The sequence below is a fragment of the Octodon degus genome, unplaced genomic scaffold, assembly GCF_000260255.1.
Source record: "Octodon degus isolate 3935 unplaced genomic scaffold, OctDeg1.0 scaffold00025, whole genome shotgun sequence".
NCBI lineage: Eukaryota > Metazoa > Chordata > Mammalia > Rodentia > Octodontidae > Octodon > Octodon degus.
Genome location: NW_004524601.1, coordinates 17,718,681 through 17,731,825, shown reverse-complemented (window position 1 = coordinate 17,731,825; position 13,145 = coordinate 17,718,681). Strand labels below are relative to the sequence as shown.

The 13,145-nt window shown below is 42.8% G+C and overlaps 1 protein-coding gene across 1 annotated transcript in view; it reads left to right on the top strand.

Annotated features, from left to right (window-relative positions):
* Dnajc10 (DnaJ heat shock protein family (Hsp40) member C10) overlaps nt 1-6,681 on the top strand; it is a 47,521-nt gene extending 40,840 nt beyond the window's left edge. The window contains exons 21-22 of the mRNA XM_023712340.1: nt 3,014-3,118; nt 5,702-6,681. Coding sequence (XP_023568108.1) covers nt 3,014-3,118; nt 5,702-5,713 — 117 coding nt within the window. The 3' untranslated portion in view covers nt 5,714-6,681. The remainder of the gene's footprint in view (nt 1-3,013; nt 3,119-5,701) is intronic.
* The last annotated feature ends 6,464 nt before the right edge of the window (nt 6,682-13,145 follow it).

Here is a 13,145-nt window from a genome sequence, read left to right as displayed (position 1 = left end):
CCTATAATCCCAGCACTGGGGAGGCCGAAAACAGGAGTATCGCTCCAAGTCTGAGCTGCATCGTGAGACTATACCAAATACATAAGAAAAAACAAAAATAGGTATTTTAAGTTTTTTCCTTAAACAGAAAGTTAATACTTTTATAATTCTTTCAGCCTTAGTAGCTGAGCACTTATGTGGGGTTTTGTTTGTTTGTTTGTTTGTTTGTTTGTTTGTTTGTTTTTGCGGAGGGGGTCTCATATAGCCGAGGCTGGCCTTGAGCTGACTTTATAGCCCCATCTGGTGTCAAACTCCCAATGATCCTCCTGCCTTCTCAAGTGCTGAGATTACAGGCATCTGCCACCACTTCCAGCTTAAGCACTTATCTTGTTAGAGATTTAGATTACAAGATAAAAGTTAGGATTCTTTGGTTTAATAACTAATTACTTTTAGGCAATCCTAACAGTAGCTTTTTTTTTTTTTTAAATGTATTTGGTACAGGGTCTCACTGTGCAACTCAAACTCATAGCCATCCTCATTTGTAGCCTCCCCTGGGAGTGCTGGGATTACAGGCATGCGCTACCATGCCCAGTCTTGGTGGCCAGCTCAGCAGGGCATGTTGTGCCAGGGATCAAACCCCAGTCCCTGCACTTGTCTAAGCAGGAGCTTAGTCCACTGAGCTATCTTGCCAGCCGCGGTAGCTTTTTCTCCAATAAACAGTACAGCTCCTCACTAAAGAGTGTTAACAAGATGGAGATGACAGCTTCTTTCTAAGGTCACAAACTTCCTAAGTAAAAAAATAAGACTGACAGAACTGTTATTTCTATCAGAATTTTGATATTTTTTTTCCGACAAAGTTGAAGAGTAGATTCCTTAACTAGTTTGTAAGAATGTAAGCGAAGGGGCATAGGTTTTGGTGAGGGCTAGAGCACTTGCTGGGCACCCGTGTGGACCACGGTTCAGTCCCCTGCACTGCAGAACAAAGGGGCAAGGGATGGCGGAGCAGGATCTTTTTCTTATCGTAAGTAAAACTCAGCAAATAAAGAGGACTGAGGAAATTGCACGATGCAGTGAAAAATAAAATGCATTCTCCTGCTAGGATCCCAGAAGCAGTGAGAAAATAATATACTTTTTCAGTAGCTTTTTCACTTTTAGGACCACCAAAAGCGAAATCATTTTCTGTCTACAATTAGACTAGGAAGCCGGGTATGGTGGTGCCCAGCTATAATCCCAGCACTCAGGAGGCTGAGGCAAGAGGATCACGTGTGCTCGAGTCTAGCTACATAGTGAGACCTTAGGGCAAAAAACATAGACTAGGGCTGGGGAGATAGCTCAGCAGCTGAAGCACCTACCTGGCAAGCGCAGGGTCTTAAGTTCAGTACCCGGTACCAATCAATCAATAAATTGTAGACTACCAAAGATAACTTGGTGATAAGAGTAGAAGATGTGGGAGAGGGAAAGAAATGGTACAAGAAGCCAGAGCCCCACAGAGCAAGGCACGGGTTGGAGTGGCTTGAGGAGGAAGCACGGTGCCCTGCGCGGGGCCCCGAGCCAGCCCTGAACTTTAGCGCAGGAAATGAAATGGAGCAGTAGCGCCTCCACAGGTTCTTGTGTACTGAGGTCACTCGGAACATCCTGTAGTGTACTCTGCTATGGAAGAGTAGTACTTGTCTTCAGTATTTCTATTCAGAATCCTTTAGGCTGTAAAATAAGCTTCAAAGTAAAGGCCTCACTTTCTTTTGGGAGGGGGGGAGCTATAAGCCCAGGAAGCATATGCCACATACTTCTGGTAAAACATTCAAAGTAAAGAATTTCTACTGTGTTACACTTTTTGAGAAAGGAGTAAGGTTAAGATCTGATTATTTGTTGACAGTTCTAACATTTGAAACAGTTGAAAAAATTAGGCCTGGGCGTGGTGGTGCACACCTGTAATCCTAGTAATCGGGAGGCCGAGGCATGAGGAGCACCGTGAGCTGAGGGCCAGCCCAGGCTGTGTAGTGATTTCAAGGCCAGCCTGATGCATAGCAAGACCATTATCTCAAAAAAAAAAAAAAAAAAACAAAAAAAACATTACATGACTTTTTTTTTTTTTTTTTTTTTGCGGAACTGGGGAATTGAACTCAGGTCCTTGTGCTTGCCAGGGAAGCACTTATTCTCGTAAGCCATCTCCCCAGCCCCTAGATGACAAATTTCAGACCTAGCTTTCTCACTGGTTTTTAATTCACCAAGAAATCGCTTCATCTTAAGAACAGCCTGAGGCCCAAAGAGCACAGCACTGGTAAAGTGCCTGCATCCTCACTCCTTCGGCTCAGTAGTTCGCTCTTCCAGTTTTCAAGCACCTGAGGAGCAGGTGGCCCTGGGTCTTACTCAGGTAAAGGGATCCTAGGCAAGTATCAGCATAGTGAACAGAACGGACCAGGAGCAGGGAATGGTTGGAAAGAGCATGCTGCTCTGTGCAGAACTCGGGACAGGTAAGGAGCCAGGTGTCCCTGTCCATGAAGATGGTGACCCAGGAGTCCAGATCCACAGGCCAGAGCATAGGAAGGACCGGAGTAAATACAAGTACAAACCAGGCAGGCTGCTACACACGGTTAAAAAGAGCAATTGTAGCCCATGCAGTTTGAGGCTGCTTCACACCAAGAAAGAAGAAAGTGGTGGCTACAGAGCCAGCACGGGGAGGGTGGGCACGGACCCTGGCCCTCCGCTCCTGTCCTGCAGTAGGCAGGGTTTGGCCAGGGTCCGGGCTTGATGAGAGCAATTCCAGCCTGTGTGGACGTCTTGGCTTGCCCACTGCACATGTGTTCAAGGCTTTGCCGGGGTTTCCCAGCAATTGTTTTACATTCTTGTCATGCATTTATTGCAGGGATGGCTTAACTCTCCTTTTCCAACATTATTTCCTTGAGGAAATTTGAATTTCAAACACTTAAATGTTTTGGAACAAAAGAACTTTAAACATATGTAGTCAAGTTGTTAGATAGAAATGTCATCATTTACGTACTTAACCAAAACATGACACGAGTGTTTTTAATTTTAGAGAAGTATTTGGGAAGAGTATGTGAGTGCTAGAGATGCAAAAACAATCGCTGCCTCCATTCATGGAAAACTGGAAGTGCTCCAAAAGCAGGAAAAGAGAAGCAAGGTGAGAACACCACCTGGAACTGACTTCGCAGAAGTTACAGAAAGGCGTTTTCCTTATGTATGACCTGTGGAGTGGGGCTTGGAAAGAGAGTCCGAATGTCGTACTTTCAGAAATAATGGCTGTCAGAACACATCCTCTAGCCACTTACATGCTTACCAATTTGTACAAGTAAAGCCATTTTGCAAAAGCAGGTCAATGCAGAAAGATCTATACAGACGTTCACAGGCGCATCAGTCATCATACTAAAAAACTTCAGTTCAGGTGTCCGTCACCCAGCGAGCAAAGTGCGGTCCAGTACTGCACTGTGGGGTGTTCCTTGGCCCTAAAATGGACAAGATCCTGCCCAGGCTACAGCGTGCAGAGCCGGAAGCACATACGCTTCCTGCCGAAGGCCCCGCGTCGTGGGATGCTGTCCGCGTGAGTGGTTCAGGACAAGCTCATCCCTAATGACAGGCCACGGATTAGTGGTTCTCAAAGTGAGGTAAAAAAGAGCAGAAAGGGGCCGGGGAGATGGCTCAGTGGAATAAGCGCTTCCTTGGCAAGCGCAAGGGCCTGAGTTCGATCCTGGTTCCACAAAAAAAAAAAAAAAAAGAGCAGAAATTGGGGTACCACTAATGCGTAAAGTGTGTAAAATGTTCTAAATGTAGATTTTATGGTATTTGTACAGCTCTATTAAAAACATTCCTCTGCAGGAATTTTATGGTATGTAAAATGTAAGTTATAAAAAAAGTCATTTAAGGCCATTAAATTTTGTTCAGTATAAAGAAAGCATTAAGTTGTATACTGAATAGGGCTGACCAAGTAGCTTAGCGGATTAAAGTGCCTGCAAGCGTATGCAGGAGCCCAGGGTTTGATCCCCGGACCTGCCATGCTGGCCCTGCCCCTGGAGCGTGCTGAGATGGTAGTTGAGACTAGGCATGGTGGCGCATGCCTGTAATCCCATCTCTTGAGAGGCTGTTAACAGGAGGATCACTACAAGTCCAATCTAGTAGTGAGACCTTGAACACCCTGTAGACCCTTCTCTAAAAAATACAAGAAAAAAAAGTTGTATAGTAAATGTATTTTAAGTAACAAATACTCCTTTTTTCCTCAAATAGTAGAATGTATGTTGAAACTCATTTATCTCCCTCCTTGGATTTTTTTTATTTTTTATGTATTTGGTACAAGGTCTCACTATGCAGCTCAGACTCCTAGTGATCCTTCTGTTTTCAGCCTGCCCAGCGCTGGGATTACAGGCGCACACCACCATGCCCCATCTCGCTGGCTCAGTGCACCTGGGGGCAGAGCCACCATGGCATGGAGTGTCAGTGATCAGATCCCAGTCCCTGTGCTTGCTGAAGCAGGCACTTCATCTGCTGAACTTTCTCGCTAGCCATCTCCCTGGATTTTTAATCAGTTTGATTCTTATTCTCAGAGAAGCCCATTCATTTTATTCCTTTTTTAAATAAATCAGTGTCAACCTAGGACATACTAGTCCATGTATGAGATGGAATTTAGTACAGTCATGGTGAAGTGTCCTGGCTTCTCACCTGTGAGCCAGAGGCCTCGGGGCGGGTTAGAGAACTGGGGTCTTACAGAAGCACAGTCACATCCAGGGCAGAGCTCAGACCCTGGCAGGGGAGGCCGTACAGCTTGCTTCCTGGTCTATTCAAATTAAGTAGGGAAAGGGTAGTTATGAATATGTATTTTCCCAGTTTATTTAGCAAACATGTGTTTCATTGTTTTGGATGTATTTTTTCAAGTTATTTTAAAATTTGTGACTATTTCAAGTTAAGTATTTAAAAAAGCAGTAGTAAGCCCAAAGTATCATCCGGGTATGTGCAGCAGTACCTCAGGGCCCACCTGCATTCTTTCCACGGTTCTAGTTGCACACTAGTCACACTCCGTGGTGAGGTTCTGTGGTGAGGTGCCTTGTTTATGTGGGGAAACTTGATTCAATTTCATTTAATTTGGTTTGTGGCCAAAACCATGTAACAAATTAAGTTCCTGAATCATTGTCAACCTGTACTGTCTGGTATCTGCTGTGGGAAGGTGCAAACTAGAAGGTTTTCCTTTTCATAGTAGGCAAGGTGTGGCTCATGTGATGATCCACTACCAAGTATTAAATAAAATTTAAAAAAAAAAAATTTAGGGGCTGGCGAGATGGCTCAGTGGTCTAAAGCACCTACTTAGAACAAGCTTAGCTAAAGCACAGGGACCGCGGTTCAATCTCCCAGCACCACATGCCAGCCAGCCCCGCCCCCTGGTGGGCTGAGCTGGCCACACACACGCACACGCACACACACACACACACACACAAATAAATAAATAAAATTAAAAAAAAAAATTTTATTTGTGTGTGTGTGTGTGGTCAGCTCAGCCCACCAGGGGGCGGGGCTGGCTGGCATGTGGTGCTGGGGATTGAACCACAGTCCCTGTGCTTTGCCAAGCTTGTTCTAAGTAGGTGCTTTAGACCACTGAGCCATCTCACCAGCCCTATTAAATGTTTCTAAAAAGGTAAAATGTTGATTATTTTATATTGTGCCATATTTTAAACATTACAAAGCCAAACATCTTTGATTACCTTTCTGTATACTATTACAGGATGAACTTTGATGATATTGAAGAAAAATTGAAAAAAAAAATGTGAAATACAACATCAGACGACGACCCCTTTTAAGGATGTTAACCACATTCATGGTGGAAGCTGATGAGCACTGTCTTGTACTGACAGGAACTGCACTGCCTGAAGTCTGTACGACGCTGGTATAATGAAAAGTTTGCAGACTTCTTTGGAAAAGGACAGATCACAAATGTTTTAGGTTTTGTGGACTATATTTGTTTCTTTGTCACAACTTTGTTTTTAATGACGCTTTTAAAAAATAGAAAAACCCATTCTTAGCTCAGGGCCATCCAAAAATAGATGACAAGGCAGATTGAGTTTATAGGCCTTGATTCCTGACGCCCAGAAATGTTTTCCTGTCTGGCTCTCCCATGAGCTCATTCACTGTACTAAGTGGATTACTTTTCAGTGAAAAGATATAACTTGATTATCAAAAATACTCAAATACGGTAAAATAAATAGATACCCTACTTTCATGCTGTTTGTAGTGAAGGAATTGTCCATTTTGCTTTAAAAGTTGAAGGGGTTATCTTTTGCAATTGAGAAATTTTTCACAACTGTAAATATAAAAATCTTACAGACTACCTTATCACCCACAAAAGCCAGAGGGAGAAGAGCCCCCGGTGAGTAGACAGGCCTCTGAGTGACCCCATATAGCATGTACAGTTCTAATCTTAAAGTATGTATGAATTTATTTTCTGAAATTGCTTCCATAAAAATTTTCTCACTGATAGGTCATTTTTTGAGGCATATTTCTAATATTTACATATTTACTTTGAGTTTTCTATTTATTTACATTGATTTTTCATAGCTGTTGTTTTCTATTCCATTTTACTGTAGCTTATAATGATACTGTGGTTATTCCAGTCACTAAATGTCAGAGCCTGCCTTTTTCAGATAATTGTTGGCATAACTGAAGTTATTTTTATAAGCAAATCAAGTATATAAATCTAAAATGGGATCTTTTAGTCTCTGGGCTGTTTTCATTCAAAACATCACAAAACATTCTTTGCATTTCCACAAAACTCCGCAACCTCCAGTTGTTTAGTTATAATTTAGTGCATAGAGTGCTAAAAATTTCAACTTACCAATAGAGGTTAATGAATAAAAACACTGTGCATTTTCATTAGGTTTATGATGGATTAAATTTGAAAGTTTTATTTTTATCACTTCACCCTGCACCCCAGATTTCCTTGTAAAGATTACCGTGTAGCTGTAGTGCGTACAAACGCAAGAGCTGTGTGCGTGTTCCGTCTCCACCATTTCCTTTATGCTGACAGCTTCGAGACTCGCACTCTGCTTCCCCCCTGCGCGGAAGGGCTCCGGAGGGCCTGGCGAGGGCGCGCCGAGGGAACGCCGCCGCTCCTGCGGGCCATCTCGGCCCAGCCTCGGCTCTGCATCCCACGCACACTTCTGTCACTGAACTCCGGTGTCAGGTCACTGCCTGCACGGGCACTTCCGAGGCTGAGAACGTGTCAGGCATGGAATACTGAATACCGGTCTGTGTACTGGTAAGATCAGCCATGAGGCCGGAGACCCGCCCTGCTGATTCCTGTGGTCCCGTTTATTTACAGAGATTTAGTTTAAGAATGTGTAACAGGAGGACAGCATTTTGTTTTCTGTTTTTTGTTTTTTGGCGGAACCAGGGATTGAACTCAGACCCTTGCGCTTGCCAGGCAAGCACTTATTCTGAGCCATCTCCCCAGCCCCCAGCATTTTTTTAAGTTGAAATATTCTAACAATTTTTGCGTAACATTAGTTCATCCTTTAATGCTGCCAACAAATAAATGCCTTACATTGGACACATTCGTTCCCTCATGATTAAGAGACAATACAAAAGTTAAAGGGTCTTACTTTTCTTAAATGATAACTGCATAATAAAATAAACTCTGAAGATTAAATATTTCTAATAATATTCTACTTTATATATAAACTGGAAGTTTTTAAATACACCCAAATTCTAAGTGAATGTCTATTTTTGGTAAAAGTGATAAAATTTAGGCCAAGCCACAAAGCCCAAGTATAAAAATGTTGATTCACTGGCTTGAGTTGCGTTTCTTCTGCTTAACACCATGTTATATTTAGCTTCTCTTACTGTCATTCAGTCCCTTTGTGACTGGGAGGGTACGTGTGTGAGATCAGAGAATTATGACTGAAGGCCAAGGGCAGCCCTGTGTGGGCACTGCGTCCCGTCCATGAGCACTGTATCGAGACCACCGGATTCCTTAGTCATTTGTGTGCATTACCTAGACCCTGTGGACCTGACATAGTAATCCGCAAAGATGACCTTGTTAACCTCTACAAAAAACTAGTCCACTCACCACTAATACATCACTGCACAACTGCTCTTCTGAAGTCATTGAAACAAAGAGCAAACACCAGGCACAACAGCACAAGTAAGTGACCACAGCCACACGGGGCCTCAGGCAGGAGGGTCACAAATTTGAGCCTGGCCTTGGTAAGTTGGCGAGACCCTATCTCAAAACAAAATTTTTTAAAAGGTCAGGGATGTACCCTTACCTGGGCATAAACCTGGCTTCAAACCCTATTACCAAAGCGTGTTGGTTTTTGGTTATTTGGTACAGAGGCTAGGCTGGCACTGCATGCAGTACTGGGATCAAACCCAGATCTTTGTGCTTGCCAGGCAGACACTTAGACCACCGAACTATCTCCCCAGCCCCTCTATTGGTTTTTGGAACAAATGAAATTAGAAACTTAAAAACTTAGAAAATTCCAGTTACTAATAACTACATTACCAAACAGTGAAACACTGAAATGTGAGTCTGAAGCCAGGTACAGGTGTCTGGGTAAATCATAGGACACTGAGGCAGAGTGTACACCCTGTGCGCCCATCAGGAGCCACTGCCGAAGGAAGGAAGCAGTGTGGCGACGTCAGCGTGTGGAGGAAAATTGTGCAGAACTTCCCTTGAGGTACCAAGGAAATTACTAAAGCCATTTTCCACTGATTTTGAGTAAGTTTAGATTTAACTTTTCAAGTTTCAAATTCAGCTTTCTTTAGTTCTGTCTTTTAAATAATATGTACTTCCTACATTATAGAAATGAGAAAAATTATTTGTAAAGGTATGGCTTGTGTTATCTATTTTTCAGATTTGTAAGAATAATGTATCACTTGATTGATTACAGAAACTGAGGCCATTACTTGAAAATTAACTACTGAGATGTTTTTATACCTTAACAGTTCATTTACTCAAATCACCGAAGAACTCAACTTAGTACCAGTATATCAAGAGCTGTAGTCTTAAGTCATGGCGAGTCTTCTGGGGCTTTAATGATAGGGCCTCGGCAGCCTGCATGTCAGCGCTTTGCCGCCGCTGCTCCCCCTCACCGCGTTAGGACTTGAGAAAGTAGATTTGTACAAACTTCAATACAAAAAGAAAAGCCTATGTATTACAGAAATTAAATATATTTTAGAAATTCAACTTGGTGATGTGTATATATAAGCTCTAAAAAATTCCCTGCAAACCTGTTCAGTTTGTGACAAGTAGCAACGTCCTTGCTGTCTGCAGTATTCAAAGCCACATGGTTTCACCCACTTGTAAAGTATGGTACAGCACCTGCCTGGCGAGCTCGAGATTGTGAGTTCAGTGCCCCATACCAAAGAAAAGTAAGCTTTAAAAAAAAAAAAAAAACGATGTCTGAACTTTTAATTTGCCAGTAATTTGCGTATGATGAGAAATTTTGAATAGCAATTATAATTTCATTCTGCATCTTACAAGGTCTAACTGTCCCATCAAAATACCAATGATTTTACCTAGATAGAAAAAGTAGTCATAATGTTCTTGCAGGGCCACAAAAGATCAAGAATAGTCAAAAGAATTCCCAACCAAAAAGTTTTAAAGAGTCTTAGCTACTTTTCTCTTATTACTGAGATAAAATAGCCAGCACTCAAAGCTGAAGAGGAAAAGGCTTAACTCACAGTTTGTAGAGGTTTCAGTCCACAATTGGCCGACTCCAAGGCAGGTAGCTTGACAGAAGGGCATCACAGAGAGCAGTTCATGGTACCCACGAGATAGCAAAAGCAACAAGGATCGTAACAGCGTGTCTGCCCTTTTTGTCTTACCCGTAGGGCAGGTGGCACTCACAGCCTTCATCTTAGTGCCCTTGAGCCTAGCGCTGCACCATGAATCAATCCCTGGACACCCCCCCCCACACACACACACACACTAGATCCAGCCACTTCTAAAGCAGCCTCACCTCTGAGTGCTTGAGGCCTTGAGGGGAGTTACCTAAACACGAGCCATAACAAGAATCAACATACTACAGAGCTGTGGTACCAAAAACAGCATTATAGTGGCATAAAGACTGACACAAAGCCCGATCAGTGGAGAACTCCTGTAGGTATAGCCAACCAATTTTTAAGAAGGACACCAAAAACATACGAAAGGTCAAGCTCAATAAATAATGCTGACAAATACACATAAAGAATGAAACTAGAGGGCCGGGGAGATAGCTTAGTAGAATAAGCGCTTGTCTGGCAAGCACAAGGTCCTGAGTTCAATCCCCGGTACCACACACACACAAAAAAAAGTAGATACCTTCCTCACTGTATATAAAATGCAACTTAAAATAGGTTAAAAATCTAATCCTAAAACTAAAAAATTGCTAGAGGAAACACTTAAACATATTAAGACAGTGACTTTTTTCGAAGATAGGACTCCAAAGGTATAGGCAACAAAAGCAAAAATAGTCAAATGGAATGACATCAAGCAGGGCGGGGAGATAGCTCAGGAGAATAAGCACTTGCCTGGCAAGCACAAGGTCCTAAATTCAGTCCCCAGTACCAAAAAAAAATCAAGTTAGATTCTTATGTAGGCAAAGTAACAACCTATGGAATAGGGGGGAAGTGTTGGTGAATTAGTCAGGTGATTAATAACCAAAATATGTAAGGAACTCAAGAAACATAATCTGATTTAAAAATAAGTTAAAGATCTATATTGACACTTCATTTTTGTTTTTGATACAGGGTCTTGCTACGCAGTTCCAACTGATAGCGATACTCCTGTCTCAGCGCCCCCAACACTGGGATTATAGGCGTGCACCACCACGCCTGGTTTTGGAGCCAGCACGGCGTGTCTCCCCCACTCCACCCCGGTCCCAAGGCCATCATAGCATGCGGTAGCAGGCATCAAACTCAGGTCCATGTGCCTGGTAGGCAGGTGCATAAACCACTGAGCCATCTCCTCAGCCCTGTATTGACACTTTTCAAAAGAAGATACACAAATGGGCAACAGTGTGTAAAAAAATACCCAATCTACTAATCCCCACAGAACTGCAAATGAAAATCTCTGGAGACCATTCTGCCTGTTAGGATGACTTCATCACAAAGAAAAGAAAAACACTGGTGAAAAGAACTCTTACACACTGTTGATGCAAGTGTAAATTAGTACAGCCATTATGGATAAGAGTAAAGTTGCTCAAAAAACTAAAAGCAGGGGGGCCTGGGAGATGGCTCAGTAGAATGAGTGCTTCCTCTGAATTCAATCCCTGGTCTGGTTCTGCCAAAAAAAAAAAAAAAAAATTAAAAGCAGGGCCAGGAAGATGCGTTAAGTGCCTGCCTGGCAAGCACAAGGTCATGAGTTCAATCATTGGTACCAAAAAAAGCCTAAAAGCAGACTTTACTATGTGACATAGCAGTTCCATTACTAGGTCTGTTTCTAAAGGAGATAAGGTCATTGTACCAAAAAGACACTTGTACTCCCATGTCACTGGCACCATTCACAATAGCAAAAATAGGCAGTCGGCCTGTGTGCCCGTCAGTGACTGCATGGATAAAGGCAATGTGGCTCGGTGGAGCATTATCCAGCTTAGAACGAAGGAATGACTGCTTCCCATGTGCCGTAAGTCATGGAACTGGAGCGGAGTAAGTGAAATAAGCCAGACAGACAAACACGTCTTCACGGCACTCTCCTGCAGCAGACTGGGACAGTAACCACTGGAAACCAGGAAAGCCGCTGAAGGGAGGTGGGGTGGCAAGTTAGTAAGGGATACCCAAAGACGGGAAAGGAACTCAGTGGGGTAATAAATGATCTACAACACAAGGAGTGGTCAAAATGTACAGTAAATTTTAAACATTTCAATAAAAGACCCCACCATCATACCCTATAAAATGCTCCATCTGCAATCACAGGAATCACATCATTCTTGCCATTTTCAGAAGCAGTTCTAAAAGTTTACAAAGCAATAAAAAAAAAAAAAATTAAAACAATACTGCAGCCGTGTGCCATCCAACAACAGGCAAGCTCAAAACGCGGCAGTGCGTCCTCATCCACAGCCCTGGCGCTTTGCAGCTTCTGGTCCTTCCTCAAGGTCGAAAGGTCCACATTCCAGCTGACTCGGGACACCAAGGCAAGTGAGGTCAGCACAGCTAAAGACCCAAAACACGGGAAACAGAAGTGCTCCCGAAAGTGGAAAGAACAGAATAAGTGCGTTCAAAGTAAGAAGTATTTGGGTGGGAGTTGATGGCAAAGTGCCCAAGTTTTTTAAATTTAAACATCTGCTTTATTTTGGATCATGTTTCCAAGTGACTAGAACACACAGTTCCAGCCTCAAAATGATTGATGTTTGACGAGATCAAAAGCTTATTAACCTGATTTATTACTCATTATATCAACTTAGCAAAGTATGACCCCACTGAGATGTTCAAATATTAGATCTCAGAAAAAAACAAAAACTGCTTATTAGCACCAGAGATAAGTTTAATTAACAGCCTTTTTACTATGCTTACAGGTACTGTAATGGATGTTAACTTTTTAAGATGCTAGTAATTTTTTGTTTTAAAATTTGAGGTAGCTCTGCCTATCAGTGCAGCACCTAATAAAAGAAATTTGAGTTTTTGTGACTTCACAGCATTTGGTTTGTTCTCGGTTGCAGTCCCTCTGGCAGGTATTTTGAGGGTTTCAGTTAGAAATACCAGGCACCAGTAGGTGGCAGTGAAAACTAAGCGGACTTCTCTTTTTAAAAGGCCATTTCAGCACTGAGTAAGCCCACAGCCTAGTTTTCCTTTGTTTTTTTCACTGAAGTTCTTGACTGTCAGTCATTGACTACGTGAAATCGCAAAGGAACTGAAGCTGTGTTGCATCCAAAGCTATCTCGAGAAAAAGGCTCGCATGTGTGGCTAGCATGAAAGTTTACATGGGTCACTCTGTAGAAATTAAAAACAGGGCCCGGCGAGATAGCTCAGCAGACTGAAGTGCCTGCTTAAGCCAGCTTAGGCAAGCATAGGGACGGTGGTTCGATCCCAGGCACCACATGCCACGCCAGCCCCGCCCCAAGCGCTGAACCAGCCAGCGTCCGGTGTAGTGGCGCATGCCCAGCGCTTGGGAGGCTGAAAGCAGAAGGATCATTACCAGTCTGAGCCATGTAGTGAGACCTTGTAACAATCAAGTACATTTAAAAAAAAAAAAA